Raw genomic sequence first — 20,521 nt, forward strand, 5'->3', positions numbered from 1 at the left:
TTAAAATGTAAACATTGTATATGAAAAGTTCATTATAAAATCATGTCTTATGTTAGCAGTCACACTGCCCACAGTTCGTAATCGTGTCTTCGTCGATCGGTGAAGATCACATGATATGCAGCTAGGAATTATAATCTTATTTAGTATACAATCATAAAATATCGGGCGATTCAATGTGACGGCACACAAGCTTAATAATCAAATACAAATATTAATATCAGATAAAACATTTAGGCATAATAATTGTTTGGTTTTTGGTTTGGGAATCGTATGATGTTCCAACTTTTTTTTTTTGGTCATAGGTTAATAATTTTTAAGATACAAAAAAACTCAGTCTTAAAGTCCATAAATATATGAAACGAATGTCTTCAGGGCGAGGAATAATTGTTTTTTTTTCAATTGGTTAATGGCTTGTTCAGTAGTAAATTCAATGCAATACTCTTCTAAACTAGTTCAGTCATAGTGTATCATTGCAAATGGCATCGATTGAGCTCATCGAGTAGTTACCAAAGTTTGAGTCTTAGTAGCTTCTTCAAGCCAAGTCAAGAGATCGTTGGATGGCGGAGGGTTTTTGGGCAAGATGTTGGGAACTTTATGGAAATACGCACTTGGCGAGCCCTGGAAAAATACTTTGATTTTTTGTTTTTTGGACAACAGCGTAGTTCGCTTGATAACTTAAATAGTAGAGAGCTTAGAAAATATTCGAGTGTTTGATAATATTTTGCACACATAATCGTAGGTATAAAATTGACAACTTGTGAATCATAATTTTATACAATTAAAATGTTAATAACTGATGCTTTAACGCATAAACGCATCGTTAGAAAATGGCCTTAAGACTACTTTGATTATATGCTTGATTAGATTGGTTTTCATTTGCTTACATTACATAAATTATTACAAGTAAACATTAAATATTTGGGATGACACATGAATGACAAGAAATGAAATTCGCAAATGGACAAATCAAGAAACCAGTCGTATAAAATGTTATGTATTAAATGGAAGCAACACTCGGTCCCCGTACAAATTTATTTGGTATCAAGCTCTCCCTTCCCATTGAAATCGATGATCAGCTTGCCCTGCGAGTCATCGGACATGGAGCCGCTCATCCCGTTCTCGCGATTCATCGAGTACTTGGATCTCCTCTTGCTGGGCAGCTGGGGCAGATCGGTGTGGTGCTTCCTCACATGGACACCGAGATTTCCGCGCTGCTTCGACTTGTAGGGGCAGTAGGGGCACTGATGCGATGGCTCCTTGCCGCCGCACTCGACGTTCTCGTGGCGGCGCAGTGTGGACTTCCAGCGATACTTCTTGCCGCAGTGACGGCACTCGTAGACGGGCTCGCCATCCAAACCGATTCCATTGGGACTGGTGGTGCTGCCATTGCTGCTGCTGCCCCCATAATCGCTGAGGGTGAACTCCAGATTGCGGAAGGCCTGATGGGCATCCAAAATCGAGCTGGCGGATCCTCCATGGGCATTGGCATTGAACATGCCCATGCCAGAGCTGTTGCCAAACTTGCCGCCGCTCTGCTCCATCAGGTGTATGTCATCGAAGGCATGATAGCGACCCTCTTCGTCGTCCTCGGTCGAATAGCCCGGCTCGTTTTCGCACTCCGAGTGGCGGAGATCGCGCTCTTGCTGCTTGCGCAAGAGATTCTCCAGTATTTTGGTGGGTGTAATGTCGCCACCAGCGGCTCCGCCATCGTTTTCCTCCTTGATGCGACGATGGGGCGTCTGTTGGCGCAGTATCTCCTGGGCACGCAACTGCTGCTGAAAGCTATGGAGCCCATTCCGCATCAGGGCCTCGGCAATCACGGCTGCCTGCGGTTTCGGATTTAGAGCCACCGAACTATTGGCCACCAATACCGATGTGGGTATGGCCTTAACAACGCCCAGCTGTTCCGTGGACGATGCCGCTGTCTTCAGTGTGAATTTGGGCCGTGGATGAAATGAGGCGGCGGCGCCAGCGGCAGCACCCACCACATGCGTAGCTGTGGCGTTCTGAACCCGCATCACTTCATCAGCATTCGAGTTTTTTGAGGCCGTCTCGGAGGCCGAGCCATAAACGGCAATGGCCGATATAGCCGAGGGATCCAGAATCTCGCCGGAGGTCGGTGAAACCTGGCGGTGCGGCTGCTCCGCCTTGGGCACCTTGGCCGACTTGGTCTTGTAGAATTCGAAGAGCATGTCGGAGACCTCGGTGACGGACAAACGCTTGCGCCGGGATCCGGGCAACTGGATCTTCTGCTCATCCCGCTGCTTGCCATTGAGTATGCTGCGCTGGAAGCTGCGCTGAATCTCGGCGGTGGACGCCACATCGGGTGCGGTGTTCTCCTTCCTGCTCAAGTCTGCAATTGGAAACATGGTTGGGATTAGTTATTTTAGTTTCTGTTTTTTTTCTTTTTTGCGTCGATTCACTCCGTCTGAAGCTGCTTCGCTTTGATGTGTGTCAATCATTTTGATTGAGCTGTGACAAATGAAAAAGCAAGTTGCAAGTCAAAGACTGCTGGGATCAGGAATTAGGGCAAAATGGTGTTAGATGAATGGCATGCAATAAATAGGCAAAATACACTACATAAATAAATAAATAAATATAGCAAAACACATAATTTCGTTTTTTTTTTGTTTTTTTTTTTTTGTAATTAAACAAACAAAAGTAGACATTGTAAAAATTTTATTAATTTGGTAAACACATTTTTCAAATAAACAAATCAAATTGAAAAGCCGGCAAATGAACACATTGATTTTTGTTTGATGATGAATGTTGATGGTGTGGCTGATGTGTTGGTGGTTTTATGTGATGGGTGAGTTTGTTTTAACCAAAACCATTTAACAATAACTCATTACCTGAGTCATCTAGAAAAATAGAAAAAAATAGGTTAGCTATGTGTGGAAATGTTTTAAATTAGTCACTGGGTTAATCCGCGAATTGGTTGCACCTAAAAGTAAAACAAAAGTTGCATATTAATTGTATTGTTTGCTAATTGATTTTATCACTGTTTCTTGTATTTATGAGAAAATAAAGCCTGGTTTTAAAATAATATCTGAAAGTGCTCGAAAGACAGGCACATATCCAGACACACATTATGGTGACCAGGAATATTGGAAAACACATTTATAATCCACAACACACTTTTAAAAGCACATTTTTAGTGCAGGCTGCTATTTTGGCTTTTGGTTGTCGGCCGGGCCAATACAATTAACTTATTTTAGATTTTAAAACATTTTTTTTAATATCACAGTGGCTTTTGCAAGCTTTTTCAGCTTTCTCAGCTTTTTCGCTGCTAATTTGCATTTCTGCCCACGGCCAACGCACCAAAAAGCGTCCACACGGCAACACAATCGACACTGCACTGGTTGTGCGGATCTAGCTTACGGATTTTCAGTCCTCAAGTCCTCGGTTCGGAAACGCAGCTGCATCTGAAACTGCTCCTCTGTCTGCATCTGTGTGTGAGTGTGTATCTGTGTGAGAGCGCGCGTGTGTATCTGTTGCACAGCAAGTGTAGCCTGCCTGCTTTTTGGGATCGGCTTCACTTTTGAATCCTTGATTTATTTTCGGGTTTTCTACCTAAACAGCTCAACAGTTGTTGTTGTGGGCTGATTGTTGTCCCTTCCTCTCTTTCTATTTGTGGAAAACTGCAATGCCGAAAACTTTCTCTGAGAGAAAAACCACTCTCCGCCTATCTAAGCGAGCAGAGAGAGAGAGAGAGTTAGAGAGTTTTCCAAAGCATTTCCAGCAGGCGCAGTAGAATGCATATAAACACAGCTTCCGGTGGTGTTTTCCATATTTATTTTCCTATTCCAAATGCATCTGTTCAAATTACATGTTGGATTTTCAAGGTCAACGGGGGCGAAGTTAGATTGCATGTGCTCCAGATTCTAGATTAGTATCCTCTACAACATCTGTTTATAGATACATTTTTGTAGTTTAAACTTGTGGCTTTGTATTTTAGTTTAAAGTATCCAATATCCCATGTAAGCCCGTGATATTTGGACACATTTCTGATATGACTAAAAAAAGGACTTTCGGTTTTAAGCAATATGTATGATATAATTTGTTCCGGATTCCAAAAATTTACAACCCTGGGAAAATTGTTACACAAAAGCAGCTTTAACTCTTTTTATGCTATAACTCTTTTTCACATTCAATTTTCATCACAATACTAAACTTTTAGGCTACCAAACATTAGTCTAATATTCCGTATCAAGTAATTACACTGATTCTTGGAATAAAAGCTATGAAATATATAGAAAATAGCTTAACCTTTGCCTGATACTCTTTTCAAAAAAAGGTAATTTGAAATGCATTAGCAAACGACTGAAGAAAACTTAAGAGCAGATAGGTCATAAATAGACGCACATATGCTGGTTTTTTCCAGAACTCCAGCTTGAAGACGCTTCCTTCGGGAAATATCTATAGACGCACGCACACACAATTATCTTGTCGATCAAGGTTTACCGACCATTTTCCAGGAATGTCCCACACAAATAGCTTGAAAACCAGCCCCTAAAACTTGTGTGTCCTGTGCATTTGGTAGATACTTCGAATTGATCGGGCCAGGCTTTGCGAAGGCAAAGCCGAAAAGGAGAGACCGATAGGGCAAGCAGGCAAAATTGAAAAATTTGGAAAAATCGGGAAAATCACGTGGGAAGCCCGACTGCAAAAGCCGCACCAGCGGAGATACAGATGCAGATACATATATACATATGTACATAGATACAGATACAGGCAGGCAGCAGGCAAACTGGGCTCAGGCAGTGGAAAATGTGAAACTTATTTTTAGAAAAACACACAAACACAATAAATAGATCCTGATTTATGTGTGCGCAAATGTTTTTCAACTGCATTTCGGGATTTGTGTGGGCGAGAGCGTGAGATGCATGGCTGGTATAGAACGTGTATCTACTAGATACATCCCTCGTTCGAGGACAAAAGACCCTGGAGTACAGTTAGTGTGTGGTTGGGATTTTCCTTTGGCACTGCAGTGCAGATTCAAGGGCAGCAACCACCCAACTATTGTTAGCAAAACCTGTTTGGTTAAAGGATTATTATGATTCCTTTCGGGTATTTGCCGATGCATATCAACTTGTCTGGTTATCCGAATCCCTGTGCAGTTTTTACAACAAAATTACAAAGCCTGAATGGCTTTGAAATATAATCGGGTACTTGCCAGTTTTTGCTTCCTTTTGTCTAAAAACACATTTGCCAATTACCGGATAAAGTAGAAATAAAACTGAAAAAAACAAAAGTAAATTAAAAAATAAAACATTAATAAATGCTGAATATACCAACCTTTGTTCAGAAAAACGCCCAAGCAATAAAAGTCCACAGAAAACTTGAACGAAATTATATAAAAATTATACATAAATGAAGATAAACAATAATCATCAACTGTGGAGAGAATAAAAACCATGATTACTACTAACTCGTTTTAATATGAAGCTTTCTTTTTTATTAGCAAAAAGTATAAAAACTTTTCAATTGGACCTCGTTTACTGTATGGATAATAACCGCTACCTATTATCTACCTTATGATACTTTATTTTACCAATAACTTCTAGTGCGAAAAATGCCTTTTAAAAATTGGCCAAGTTTACACTTAATCAATAGGTATGTAACAATTATAATTTACGTTTTTTGGTCATTTGAATTTGGTTGAATTTCTTTTTAAGCAAAGTTGCTAACCATATGCGCTCAAATAAGTTAAATACAAAACTGTCAGTTCTGATAAAAATCAATGTCTAGAATTAAATTGGATTTGAATAAGGTGCAGTAAGTAAAGTGGAAATATTTGACTTAGTGCTTTCAAAGTAAAAATCGGATGCAGTATTAAGTTAATTCCTATAAACATTAACCAAGTAGTTATAGAATGGTGTAGACGGACATGAAGAATATATATTCGAAACCGAATGGAGTAAAACTGAAGGTGTGTCTAAATGAGCACGGAGTGCTCCTTGCGCATATGCTCGTTTAGAAAGGCCTGGGATCGGCAGACGCGGGAGCAGAGTGGACAGCGGTTGGACTCATATTTGGGTGACCTCTTGGCAGCGTAACGCGGCAGCTTTCGGCCCGGAACCAGGGCACTGTTGTCTATGTTGCTCATGTTCTGGACGAGATGCTGCAGCGATCGGGCAGTGGAAATGGAGGCCAGTTGCTGCAGCGCTATCATGGCATCGGATGTGGCCATGGCTTTCTTCAGACTCGCCGCATTGTCCAAGTCCGTGGGCTCCTCATTCTCGCTCTTCTGCTCCAAGCTGCTTGGCTCAGCTGATTTGGGCCGGATGGCAGCCACTTTCGACTTGGAAGTGCTTGGGAGATCTGGTGAGGAACCGGAACTGTCCTGGGTGCGCAGATTGTACTTCCGCTGCACGGTAATCGCTGAAACGAGAGAACAAGTACCAGGAAATCAAAATAAAAATACAAATCATAAGTCTTAAGAAACGAAATGATGTAAAAGCTGTATGAAATGGAACATAAAGTTAAGTACATTCAAACAAATCAGTCCCATTCATACATACAGACATGTGTTTACAATAAAACTGAAAGCTATAAGCCAACTTAAAACTTGAAGCACTAATATAAAAAGATTCTCATTCGATAGGACAAGACATTTGCTTGTTTTCCGCTATTTATTTACAAAATCCGTATATTTTATGTTTTGGCATCAACGAGAACTGGTCTAGTAATATTTATAATAATTTCTTTTTCTTTTTTTTGTAACAAAAACTTAAATGAATTCATCGAATTCGTTCTCGATTTTGATCTCAGACGTATATGGATAGTTGGATTCGTCATCGGTGGCCGCCGGATTGGTCGTGGCCACCTCATCATCCACATTAGGATCAAGCGACAAATTTTGTGCGCTCGTCGTCTTTGGCTTTTGCTTGGACAGGGGCTCCAGGAAGAGTTCGGCATCATGGAGCTTCTTATGGCGATTCAGGTGGGATCGTCGCTTGAACCACTTGAGGCAGAAGTCGCACTGGAACCTCTTGAAATCCTGGCACTCCTCCCGCTGGTGCAGCATCAGTCGGCTGAGGGTGTTGTAGTATCGGCCACATTGGCACAGGAGCTGATTCTTCGGGCCATGGCGGACAAAATCTGCAGACAGATAGGAAAAACAGAGATGGGAATGCGATTGCTTAGGCCTTTCCATACAGCTAGCTACACTAGTCACACACTTGATTAGAGGGATTTTTCAGTACTAGTTTGCTAGTTGCTAGTTTGGTGGTGATCGTGGTGATGAATACAACAAATTGGTTTTAGTTTGACATTTTTATTTGCTGATAAATGATTGGACTACTTAATGCTATACGAGTCAATTAAAAGTATAGACCTTTTTCGGTTTTTCGGTTATTCCAGTCATCGAATTGCCTCCATCCACATTGATCTCAATCCACGGATTTTTGTCCTAGAGAAAAAAGAGAATCCTATTAGTGTTGGATTTAAATGTGTGCATCGCTGTTGATTTAATGACACCGTCTTCGATTTGATTGTAAACATTTATTTATTCGCACTTTCACATACATGGCAAATACGCAATGGTTTTGGGTAATTTGTTTTTAAAACGTCATCTAGGGTATAGTGTTCGAGTTTAAAATACTTAGACTTACGCTTGGCTTGAGCTGATGCGAAATTTCATTCTACAATTTGAGCAATTCAACTTGACGGCGCGTTTCGATACTCAGTCCAACTAGCTTAATGTATTTAGATTACATTTCGAGATCATAACTTTGGCTATAGTACAAACAGTTTACTGACTACCTGGGCCAAGACACATTTGGGAGATTTGAAAACGCGAATAGAAGTGTTTAAGTCGGTTCTAAAGCACTATATACAAAGGCTCGCTTGAGCTAGATTTTGTATTTTAGCTTGTGCAGAAACTGATTTGTAACATACTTCAGAGGAACTAGAACGTTCAACAAAAATGCATCAAACTTATAAACCTCCAAAACTATCTGTCGCCCGTGTAAATTCATAGGATACGCGTAAGAATTCATCACACAATATGCTAACTCACAACAACAAGTGCTAAACAGAGACTACGAATGCTAAAACATCTTAGTACTAATCGATCTAGGTGCCAAGGATTGCCTCCCCGGAATCGGCATGTTTCTGGTTCATATGCTTGCGCAAATCCGACCTGTACTTGCACTTGTGTGGGCAATGGGGACATTTGAGATTCGGCTCCACGCCGCATTCGTAGTTCTTGTGGCGCTTCAGGGATCCCTTGATCTTGTAGGTCTTGCCGCACACATTGCACGCGTACTTGCAGTCGTCCGGTTGCAAGGTCATCGTGGTGGCTGTGTGAATGATGTTGGACATTCCGTTTATGTAGAGCTTCTCCTGCGGCTGATTAACCGGCTCGCCATCAGCGTGGATTTTCTCAATCACATAGCCCTCGTCGTCGAGCAGATGCTCCTCATCGTGCTGGTCCACCTTCATGGCCTCCAGTTCGAGTTCCCGCTCAGCGTCATCGGCGTCGGCCAGCAGCAGGCCATGTGTGGACTCGTGTGTGGACACCACTGTGGTGGTGGTGGCACTCTGCGGTGCCATGGCAATGCTGGTGGCCCCATACTGCATCACGTCCCGCAGCAGCATCTTGTCCTCCAGCCTGGAGGTGTCTATCTTGATGTACTCCTGGCGCGCATGCGTCTGCGGCTGCTGGATGGTCAAGTGCTGTCGATGCTGCTGCTGGGGATGCTGATGTTGCTGCTGATGCTGCTGCTGATGCGGCAGCTGATGCGGTTGCTGATGCTGCTGCTGAAGCGGCTGATGTTGCTGGGGATGCTGCTGCTGCTGCTGCTGATGCGGCTGATGTTGCTGGGCATGCTGCTGCTGCTGCTTCACAATCTGTATGGTTGTAGCCTGCGGCTTGTGCAGCAAACTGGTCGTACTGGTGTTGGTTGTGGCATTTTTGGTCAGCGCCGGTATGGTGTACTGTATATTGCCCACCGGATTGCCCAGATCGTCGGGCGGCAGCTCCACCACCACAGTGGCGCCCGTAAGCAGACTGGACCCACCATTGCTCAAGGTGGTGGCCGTGGTCAGAGTCTGATTTGGAGCGGCACTCGCAATGGAATAGGGCACCGTCTCCAGAATAGTCCAGTAGCCATCTGCAAGAAGCCGGGGAAAGAGAAAAGAAAGACACTGGTTAGTCATCCGCCGGATGATTAACTCTAGACTCGTTTCTATAATTACTTGTAAGCATTAAACAAGTGTGTAAGCTGCAAGGCCGTCCAATGGGTTACTTGGATATGTATTTTTCTTTGGTTTGGGTGGAGAGTGTGTTCTGGTTTGAGGTATTATAAACTTGGGCTTGGTTTTTGGGTTTTGCTTTCACGCATATATGATTCGTATGCTTTATTCTTAATTGCTTGCATTTACAATGTATATTAGAACATTTACAAATTCTTGCTTTACGCTTTGCTATGCTTCATAGGACACCAAGAACTATTATTACAGTCGTTTATGTGGTAGGTATATATCGAATCTTTAAATGTATAACTGAGGAATATATATATGTGTCTGTGTGTATTTAATTAAACGTGGCAAACTAATGGCGCTTTAAGTCTTTGACTGCTTTGCATGCGAAAGCCCTAATTGCTGGCAAGAATATTTGAGTTTTTGAGAACACCAACCACAGTAGAACTAAACATTTAGGTTTTCCATATAGTATCTGTTGTATATAGTATAAATAAAATGGTCTTTGACCGTTTTGCAGCTAACTTAAAGACAGTTCAAATGAAACGAAAAGTTTTTTAAATAAAAAAACGGAATGCGCTCAGAGAAAACGGTATAAAAAGTAAAAAGTTCATTAAGTAATTTGTGCAGGAATGTGGACCAGCTATTCCACAACAATTGGGTTCGATTGGGTTCGATTGGGTTGGTTATGGTTTTAGAGGTTTTGGAGGAGGTAGCTACTACATTTGGACAAGCAACTATTGTCATTATTCATTTGGTAAACATTTCACATTACGCCTCTCGAGCGGCTGCTCTCGGATTGTCAAAACTCCCAGCCATCCAGCCATCCAGCCATCCAGCCATCCAGCCATCTAGCCATCGTCGTCGTAGTCCTCGTCCTCCTCCTCGCTCTCCTGCAATACCGGCACCGCTGTGATGGTCAGATCCCTGCCAGCGAAATCGAAATTGATTTCGCACAGTGCGGCAGCAACATCGCTGTCCATGCCGCCGGCATCTCCATCATCCGGATCACCATCCTCCCCATCGACGGCCTCCTCATCGTTGCTCATGTCGTCCTCGTTGCGTATCACATACAGACTCTCCTCATCATCCCTGGACTGCTCGTAGAGCATGCAGTGCTTGCGCTTTGCGTGCCGCAGGACATGATCCTTGCGCCGCGATCGGTACTCGCAGGACACGCACTTGTACTTCTTCTGCTTGAGACAGTACTTGCGCACATGCTCCTGCAGCTTCTGGTGCGACTTGTAGTAGCGATTGCAGTGCTTGCACTGCATGAATGAGTCCCGGGACAGTCCTCCACCTCCACCTCCGCCACTGGAAATGGCACCACTATTCGAGGTGTTTTTCGCATGGGAGATGCTGGTGCTGCTACTGTTGGTGGTGGTGGTGGTGTGGGTGTGGGTGTTATTGTTGTTGAGATGATAGCCATAGAACTCATCGCCAGCACTGGCAGTTGAGCCCGGATTGGCACTGGTTGAGGTGTCCACGCCCAGTAGACTGCCAAGGATCGGATAGATGTCTGCTGGTCAGTACACACGGGATGCACACAGCATGGAGGTGTCGAATCAAATAAAAAAGGAAGAACAAACCAAAAGAAATTAATAGTGGGCCGATAGCGGAGCACACATCAACTTAAATTAGTTAAATTAATCAAATAATATTGAGAACTTAGTGTTTTGTTGGCTTCAACCCAAGAGACGCTGAGCGATGAATGTTGTTGAATTATGAGTTGAGTTTCGTTTGGTACTTGTTGATGAAGTTTTAGCAGCTTTTTGGGAGGCGGTTGATGATGTTTATTTGATGAAGATGCGGTAATGGATGGATGACACAATCCCCAGCTGAGTTACACGAATGCACCACATATACAAAAGCCACTCAAGCACTTCTCTAAACAAAAGCATCGAAACATATGTACAAAAACAATAGGGATTATAGAGATCACAAATTCAAATTCAAATCAAATGTCGGTGTTGGTGTTGTGTTGTTGTTGGTGTGATTTTCAAAACTACAACAATACAGCAAATTAAATTACATATGTTCATATCATATATTTGGTTTTGTCAGTATAACTAAGCTCAGTTCACTTTCAGTATAATAACATTGATTAGCAGTTGGGGCCATTCGAGGTTTCCTCGTCTCCATCTGAATTTTCCGCCCTTTCGTGGTTCCAATAAACCTAGAAAAAGAGAAAAGGTACTATTAGTTCGAGTTACTAATGATACAAGTGTTTCACTGGATGCTACTGTTGTTGCGCTGGAAAAAAGAGAAGGGAATTTTCAAACAGCATTTAAAGGTAGTTTTGGATGTTTTCTATTTTTTAATATATTTTTAAATTTAGTTTTTATTTCTTGTTTTTGTTTTTGCCTGTTTACTTATACAAATAAATCGTTTTACTCGTTAAACATTTAAAATAGTTTTACAAATTTTGTTAAGGCGTTTTCTCGGCTTTATACACAATTACATAATTAAATTTACTTTGAATTCGTTCTAACATTTCGTCATTCCATTTAAATTGGTTTAAGCACACTTTTCATAGTCTAACTGGCATTTTGAATGTCGTTTTCATTTCCATAAATATATTGATTACTATTTTCAATTTGTTAATCTAAATTGCAGTGCAAAAAGCAATGTGATTCATTGTCGTATTGTATACATTTTTGTAAACTTTTTCGTTGGCGCAATCTTAGCTATATAACAAAATGTTCCAACTTCAATCGGCTTGCATTTCATTTCTTTTTAGATGCATTTTTACACATTTTTTTTTTTCTGCGTTTTGCTTTCATTTTCAACATTTACTATTCGTTAAGCGTGCGTAAACAGCAATCAACAATCATTTCTAACTTCCATTTTTGTTAACTTAAAGCTACGTTTTACTTGATTTATTGTGTATGCGTGTGCTATTTATTGAATTTCCCCATTTTGTATTATTAGTTTTTTGGAAATAATATTAGAATAAACAACAAAAAAAACGAACAGAAAATGTAGCTTAGTAAGGAGAAACAAAATATCAGATTTTCTTACACATATCTTGTATCTATTTTTTATGTGTGTTGTTTGTGTATTGTGTGTGTATGTGTTTGAAAAGAAAGCCTTTCTCATGTCCATAACCCAAGCTATTGCCCTCCCACTTCTCTCATCTTATCAGATCAAATCAGATCAGATCAGATCAGATCTGATCTATGCTTCGTTTCATTTCAATCACAATTAATCACATCGATTCCTTTATATGTTTGTATGTTTCTTTGTATCTATATGTAGATATATTTTGCTTTACATATAATTTTACATTCACAGCTCCTTGTTTACAACATTTTTTTGTTTTTAACGTGTATTTTGTGTGTTTGGGGTGTGTTTTGGGTGTTTATAAATCTTTGATATTGTTTATATAACAGAATAAGATACATATTAGTAGAAATAGAGTTATCTGGGTTAGTACAATTTCTCGAAAAATATTTCACGACCATCTCAATCTGTTCTCAAACTCGAACTAATCGACTGCGAACGTGTTTGGGGTGTTTTGGTGTGTTTGGTGATTTTTGTGTTAGTAAATTGTTAATCAAATTATATTGAAATTTATCACATGCTTTTTTTAACATTTTAACTATACGACTCGAAAGTGTTGCCATTTCGGACCAAATACAACTGCATGGTCTCGTGTGTCTTGGATTTAATTACAATCGTTTATATTTGGTTCATTTCGAGTCCATCACATGCGCTGTTGATAAATTATAAAATATGCATAGTAGGTGAATCCATGTGCTTCGCCTGTTGCTCTTGTTGTAACAAAATTAGATGTAATTAAACTTATTATGTTTATAGATAAATAAGAACCACAACCTTAGAAGATAGTTAATTAGATCGCATCTAGAATATTATTTATACAAAACGGATACAAATATTGAATTTCGTGTAGTGCTCTTGTTATACATAAATCTAACAAAATAATAAGCAAAACTCTCAAGAAACTGACTAGCGCAAGAAAGCGATTAAAAAATATACATAGTTATTAATGTAAGAATCAAAGATGATAACCAAATTTTTCTTTTAATTTATAACGAATTTAATTTAGAATTTCCTCACCTAATTCGAATACTGACTGATAAAATTTTGTTTTTTTTCTTTTCTTGTTTCGTTTCGTTTTTGTTATAACAATTTAAACAATTTTGTTTAATATTCGTACATATTTTTTTTGTGTCGATTTGTGCCAATTTGTTGCCTGTTGTTTAATTTACTTCTTTATCACATTTTTTGTGTGGCACAAACTTTAAAACTGACAACAAATTATGGTATGCGCCCCTCTATGTGTTTTTCTTTTTTTCTTTCATTTTTTGTTATGTCAATATTTTGTTTATGAAGTACCTAAGCAAGTTTGTTATACATTTAAGCTCTTTGTTTGTATATCAACAATTATCAAAACTCCAATTTGTGTTTTTGTGTCTGCATGTGTGAAACAAACGTTCGTTAAGATATCTAGGTATTATCGTTTTATAACAAGACCGCACTGCAATATTTTAGGATTCTCTTCCAATTTTGACAAAAGAAAATTATTTTTAACAGGGAAAAATATACAATTATGATTACTATTAATTACAATGAGGACTATATTCATTATATCACATACCAATTTATATTTCTGACTGTGACTCGATGCGAGTTCCCCCAACCCGATTACTTTGCCAATTTCTACCTCCTTTTTCACACTCCTATATGCTGCTGCTCGTTTATATTTATCTTTATATTTAATGTTATTTAAAAATAATTAATAACTGCTTATGTTTGCTTTCAAAAACGGTTTGCTTTGCGTACAGGCGCCAGAACCCAAAGCCACGTTAATTTTGATTTGTTTATCTCTTTTTGGTCAAATTAAAATTCCGCTATCACATATCGTGGTTCATAATTAAAACATAATTTAAAAAACGTTTATGGAATGAGCACAAGATAAATTAATAAATTGTTTGCTTTGTTTTTTTCATTTTTTTGTGTTTTTGTTTTTGAAAAAGAGTAAATAGAGATCGTCGAGTTTCTACTACTAGCTATAATTTGTTATATATAGTATATGCGTAATATATTGTGGCCTTTGGGATGCGTACGCGTACCTAAGCAAACTTTTAACAATTTTATCGATGTGAGTTTGTGAAAATAAGCAAACAAAAAATGTGAAAAGGTAAAGAACGACTGCCTTTCATATCAGTTTTTTTCCTTCTTCTGTTTTTTCTTCCTATAATTTTTTCTTTTTTTCATTGTTTTTTTTTTTTGTTTTGTTTTGTTTGGTGCCCGTTTCGTATTGCACATGATCTAGTCGATTCAGATTGGGAAACGCCTTCTCTAGGGTCTTAACTTAAGCTCTACATGTTGACTCTGTCTCTGACTGTTTTCCGTGTCTTCCTATAGATATATCTCATATCATTATCAGCATGAAAGAGGCGCGAGAGTGTCCTGCACTAGAAATTATACTATAATTAATGTGAATGTTTTTTTTTTATTTTTTTGTTTGTTTGCTGTTGCCCTTGTTGCTGCTACAATAAAATGCATAATTTTCCCCATTTTCCGTTCTTTTTTTCACCAAAATCAAGAAAAAGTTCATTGAGATCATTGAGTTTTCCTAAGGATTTACACACATCATGCAACATTCAGCGGCGCCTGGACTCTCGCGCCCCTCAAAATACATCGCCTGCTTCAATTCATCGATTCAATTCATCATTCTTGCCAATTCGAACCCAAAGTAATTAGAACTTCAAAAGACTGTTACGGACAAAACTATCAAGATGGTTTAAGTGTGAACAAAAAAAACAAAAAACTTTAAATGATCTAAGAATTAGAACTTGTTAATGTTCCTCTGTATATACATAGTTACGAGTTAGTGTAGTTGTATATATATATATATATATATATATGATTTATCTGGATATATATGTGTAAAAACGACTATATGTTTCAAGATCATTTGGAAAATTACACAAAACCGCGCTCTGGACTGGACTGAACTCTGTGTGATTAGGACTTTGGTCTCAGACTGAAGCAAAACCGGCACTAAGGACCCGAAACCTGTGGTAGTACCCTACTATATTCTCTAGATCCCCGATATACCGATGCCGATCCGGGATCCCGAACCGGATCCAGAACGGCAGTCACTAGTTTGAGAGCCTGGCGTCATCGGAGGCCGCTGCCACATTTGTTGTATCATCGATGTTGGTGGGTGCGCATGTGCAGCACGAGATTGTGTTTGTGCTTCGATTTCTTGTGACAAATGGGGCACTCGAACTTGGGCTCCACGCCGCACTCGAATCGCACATGTCGATTGAGGCTGTGCGGCCGGGCGTAGGTGTTTCCGCATCTATCGCAGGCATAGGCACCACCTCCGCCTCCGCCGCCTCCACCACCTGCGCCACCTGCTCCGCCGCTTCCAACGCCACTGCTCCAATTCCCTGCCACTGCAGCGGCTGCTGCTGCTGCCGCCGAAGTGGAAGCTCCTCCTCCAGCGGCGGCTGCTGAGGCACTTATATTGTTGGCCGCCAAGCCAGCGGCCACGAGTTGCACGGCCACACTGCTGGCCGTATCCTGGCCAGGACCACTGCTACTGCTGTAGCGACGCGTGGGCGTATCGGGACGGGGCAGTTTAACCGGCACAGCCGGATAAATTAGCTGTGGCAGGGCACGTCCATGCGGATGATGGCCGTGGAGATGGTGGTGGCCAAGGGGCAGGTTGGCCGGAGCGCCGCTTTGGGCAGCAGCTATCAGGGCTTTGGCCAGATCGATGCGGAGATCGCAGGGCTCCATGCTGTCCTCGTCGTTGCTGTCATCGTTGTCGCCATTGCCATGACGCGGCTGGGTCTTGGGCACCAGCAGGTTACCCGGGCAGTGGGCGATGGGCGTGACTCGGCCACTTCCGTGCTCATTGTGATCCTCCTGCCCGCTGCCCGGTTCGAACTTGATGACCGGCGTTTCGATGGGGCTATTGTAGGGACTGGACTTGATGCCCAACAAGCTGTAGCTGCGACGGTTGGGCGATAAGCGGCCGAATTCTGTGAATAATGATTAAAATATGCAAATAGAAGAAATATCATTTTAGTTGGTTGCATTTTCAAGCTATTTTAAGAGATTTTCGTGTTTTTTTCAGTTTTTTGTTGAATAAAAATCATTGTCAGACCTATTACTAACTGAAAATAAATAAAGTATGGGGTTTTACCGTAGTTGCTTAGAGTCATTTGTTTACTTGGTTTTTGAGTTAAATGTGTTGCTTTAGTGAGACATGGTGCTATATGGAGTGGAGTTGAGTTGAGTGGAGTGGAGTGAACTGGATTGGAGTGTGTGTGTGTGGTGTGTAGATGTCAGTGTTTCTGTGTGTATGTGAGCTTGTGTAAGTACGCTGCAAAATTAAATTGTTTAATTAAATATATAAAATTAAAACACAATGAGTACATCGAAAATGTTGAGTAAAACACTTTAACGGAGCTAAGCAAAAATAAACATGAGTTCTTGTTCAAGTTACAAGTGATAAATTTGCTTCAAAATCAAAGAATTTCTTTGATAATTATTTAAGAAATGTATGTTGGGTGGTTAGTGACAAAAAACACTTAATATTACTAATGGAGGGCAGGACGCATTACTCGCAGGACATGGAAATCTACTCCCGGTTTCCAGTGCCCGAAGTTTTCTCGTCTCGCTTTTTCGCTTTATAAATACGCATGCAATATTTAAATGTAAACGGAAATCATAATACAACAGTCAGGTAAAATTAAAAGTTCTCGATAGAAGTATTTGGAAAAAAATATCTATACAAACTAAGTTTTGTCTTTTTTCATTTTCATATTTTTAATTTATAAATAAATTAATGCTATGTATGCATTGTAATTTGCTTCACACGCTTCACAATCGCTAGATAGAAGGCAGATAGATAGATTAATAGATATAGATAGCTAGATAGGTAAAAGAACTTAACGTTAAACCTTCGACAATACAAATGAATGGAGTAATGCTAAAAAAAGATCAAACTACAAATCTAATAGGTCTCATACATTGTTATGTAAATTATAATTACTTCTAACAAATACATATATATATATATAAAGTCTAAGTAGGATACATAATTATGCATATCTATAATGTATAATAGTATTTATATAGGTTGTAGTAGTTAAGCATGCAAACAACAATAAGAGAGGGAAGAGGCAACACCATGAATCGCGTTGTTTGGCTGGCGTTCATCAGTCAAGACCAACATCATCTTCATCATCATCATCAACATCACATCAATCCATCCACCTGAAATATAGATCTGATTAGTATGGATTCCAAGTAAGTGAACGCATTGCCTAAGAACTGGTATTTCGAATGGGAAAGGGTGAAGAATATGGGGAATGTGGAGTGGCGACCGAGTTTTACCTGGATGATGGGGAATGAAGAAAGGTTCTATATTAAAATAAGTACAACATGGGGTTTCGGTATTTTGTTTTTGACATTTGCTTTTAATTGTATTTCGAATTTTCTTTCGGGTGTTTTTTTTGTTTTGTTTTTGGTTTTAAATACATTTAGCCGGCAATAATTACGATTCGTTCAGTTTATCAGTTTGGAAATACATAGTTGTCATCGTACTCAATCAATATAATGGTATTCTCTCTTTTGCAACTTCATAGAGGTATTTGTCATTTTGTTTTCTTCTTTTTCGTTTACATTACAATTTGGTAAGGTAATTTGATGGTACAACTCTGGGGTTTCAGTGCCGTTCCGTGGTTCGTGATTCATTTCATTAAATCTAACAATTTTCAAAGCATACATGCGCTGATGATATTTCGAATTAAAGTTTATAAACATTGTCTTTATCAATTAGGTTTAATTTTTGTCTAAAATTGAAAATATTATATCTCATTATCGTTTCGTTTTGACTAGATAATCATTTGTAGTTAATAATCATTATTATATAAGCATAACTTAGTGACCAGAAATAAGATTTTTAAAAATGTTTCTAACAAATTAAAAAAAATTATTGCGTATGGCAAACATAATACAAAATCAAAAGGTTTTATCATTATTTTTATAATTAAGTATCTTTGGAGGGGCATTTGCTTTACCTTCATGCCATGCATACAGTTAGGGTTTTTCCTTGTATTTAAATTATAATATTATTACAAAATTTTCCCTTCTTTTTTTAATTTTTTTTTTTTGCTTGTAGTGTTTGTAGCACACCTAAAACAAATTTAGCTGATGACTAGTTTTATATAATTTCTTTTTGGTTTGGTTTCGTTTCGTTTTTTTGTTTTTCTTTCTTTTTTTTTTCTGGGAAAAAATTTACACATATTTATAAGGATTAGAATTAAATTTGTTGTGAGAATTTGCTAAAGCAATACAATATTCTTTGTTTTGCATGTATTTTTGTTCAATGTATTGCAAACTACTTCTAGTTACCACGGCATCACCGGCTTCGTTCAACGAAAATAAAGAAATTGTAAGGGCATTCCATAGTCGGGCGGATGGGCCCATAAAAAACTCAACCCGAAGGATTTACCAAGATTTGCACTAGCAGAATGTTAGTTTCCAAAGCCGTTCCTTAGCCGCGGCCTGCGTTTTGTACAAGTCCAAGTCTCTCCTAAGCACTGTCGTTCTGGAACACCAAGGTGTAGGTGCTACTGGTGCTGCTGCCGCTGTTGTTGTTGTTGTTGTTACTGCTGCTGCCGCTGACCGGAAGTGCGGTGCCATTGCCAACGCCCACGACCACTGGCAAATTGCCACCGGCACTGGGCTTCTTCTCCTCCTCGGCATCCTTCTCGCGATCACGACACTTGGTGTTCAGGTGACGCTTCAGATTGCTGTGGACATTGGTGGCATAGCCGCACATCTTGCTGCAAAAGTAGCGGGGTGGCAAGCCGCACTCGTTCTTCAAATGACACTTGAGACTGTTCTTCCACTTGTAGGTGCGATTGCAGTTGCGGCACACCCACGGCTTCTCGATATCCGCATTGTAGATCATGTCGGCGGAGTGCTCCAGTGACTCCTTGCGTGTGCGCTTGTTCTGGACCAGTACGCGGTAGCGATTGTCGTCCGAGTGCGACCAATGCAGATCGAGATTCTGTCCCTTAACGGGCAGTCCCAACTTGTTGCTCATCAGCGTACAATTGGTTGGGGTCAGGGCGCCACTGGTTCCCGCACCAGACATCAACTGCTTGGGTGCCGAAATCGTTGTAATGGTGGCTGGTATGGCGGGCAACTTAATCTGCAGCGATTGACTGGTGGGCTGCAGTTGCAAGTGCTGCAGATGCTGTTGCTGCTCGAGCAGTTGCTGTTGCTGCTGGGCACTGAGCACGATCTTCTTGACGGCACCCGCACTGCCAGCGCCAGGATGCAGTGAACCGGCCATTTGCTTCTCATTCGATTGCTTGGCGTGCTTTTGGGTCGCCGCCGCTGTGGTCAGTAGATCGTCATCATCATCGTCGTTGTCCATCAAATAGCTATCCTCGAACTCCTCGTTCTCAATTTTCACCGCATCGTAGGTCCAGGACAACGGACTGCCCAGCTTCAGGTCATAGTCGAAGGTATTCTCATCCTCAATAGCCTCATTGCAAACGGCATCGTCCTCATCCTCGTTGAGCGGCATGCTCTCTGGATTCTCGATCTTTACAATCACCTCGGTCATGGTGTCATCGATGCTGTCCAGCTCCACGCCGGCAGCCGCCAAAGCAGCGGCCGATGCGGCATCCACATTGCAATTGCTCGACGAGCTCTTGTTACCATTGTTTGCCGGCGTGATGCAGGCAATGGTTGTGCGTCCAATGCTTCCGATGCGGGTCACCGTTTGGGTCAGCGTCTGGGTCAAGCTGCTGTTGTTGTTGTTGATGTTGCTGCTGGCGATTGCCGCCGCCGCCTGTTTGGCTGCAATTGTTGCTGCTGCTGCTGCTGCTGCCGCCGTCGACGTGGATGTGGATGTGGACGTGGACGTGGTCGTCGTGGAAACTTTGGGCCGGATCGGCGTCGACGTTTTGTTAGTGGTTTTAGCATCGTTTGTGAGTGATTTTTTGGACTGAGTTAGTTTGTCTGAAGGTTAGTTGTTTGTCGAGTTTTTTTTTTGTTTGATTTGGTTTGGTTAGTCATGAAATAGAAATTGGTAATGGTTTAAGTTAGTAAATCTTGTCAATAAATGAGTGTAATCGTAGGATAATGAGTAAGAAACTTATGATGTCTGTGTGTGCTCAGCAACAAAACAAAATGTAAGACTGTAAAAAGAAAACAAAGTTATTGGAACGTTCAAAAATAGGATAAAACCATAAATGTATATGACAAAATCAATCAAATAAATCAAGAAAATTAGCCGATAGTGCAGCTG

General features: G+C 40.4%; 1 protein-coding gene and 1 long non-coding RNA gene across 10 annotated transcripts in view; both read right to left on the reverse strand.

Moving 5' to 3' along the window:
• Window positions 1–699: 699 nt before the first annotated feature.
• The window catches only part of LOC6547433 (longitudinals lacking protein, isoforms F/I/K/T), a 61,702-nt gene continuing 41,880 nt past the window's right edge, over window positions 700–20,521 (reverse strand). For 2 of the 8 annotated variants that reach the window (XM_015157066.2, XM_015157079.2), the window contains exon 6: window positions 700–2,353. In XM_015157066.2, coding sequence (XP_015012552.1) covers window positions 1,032–2,353 — 1,322 coding nt within the window. In that variant the 3' untranslated portion in view covers window positions 700–1,031. Of the gene's footprint in view, window positions 2,354–5,436; window positions 6,385–6,599; window positions 7,105–10,043; window positions 10,727–15,112; window positions 16,230–17,924; window positions 20,412–20,521 lie in introns of those variants that run through there. The other 6 variants (XM_015157068.2, XM_015157070.2, XM_015157089.2 and 3 more) reach the window with 6 other exon arrangements.
• On the reverse strand, window positions 2,729–4,699 carry LOC113564335. 2 transcript variants are annotated; one of them, XR_003407921.1, is made up of 2 exons: window positions 3,382–4,699; window positions 2,729–2,944 (listed from the first exon to the last, which is right to left on the reverse strand). It is a non-coding gene; the product is annotated as an uncharacterized LOC113564335 (long non-coding RNA). The 2 variants fall into 2 exon arrangements; XR_003407922.1 differs by lacking the exon at window positions 3,382–4,699 and adding an exon at window positions 3,139–3,375.

This window comes from Drosophila erecta, unplaced genomic scaffold (assembly GCF_003286155.1).
Source record: "Drosophila erecta strain 14021-0224.00,06,07 unplaced genomic scaffold, DereRS2 tig00000092-arrow-pilon, whole genome shotgun sequence".
Taxonomy (NCBI): Eukaryota; Metazoa; Arthropoda; class Insecta; order Diptera; family Drosophilidae; genus Drosophila; species Drosophila erecta.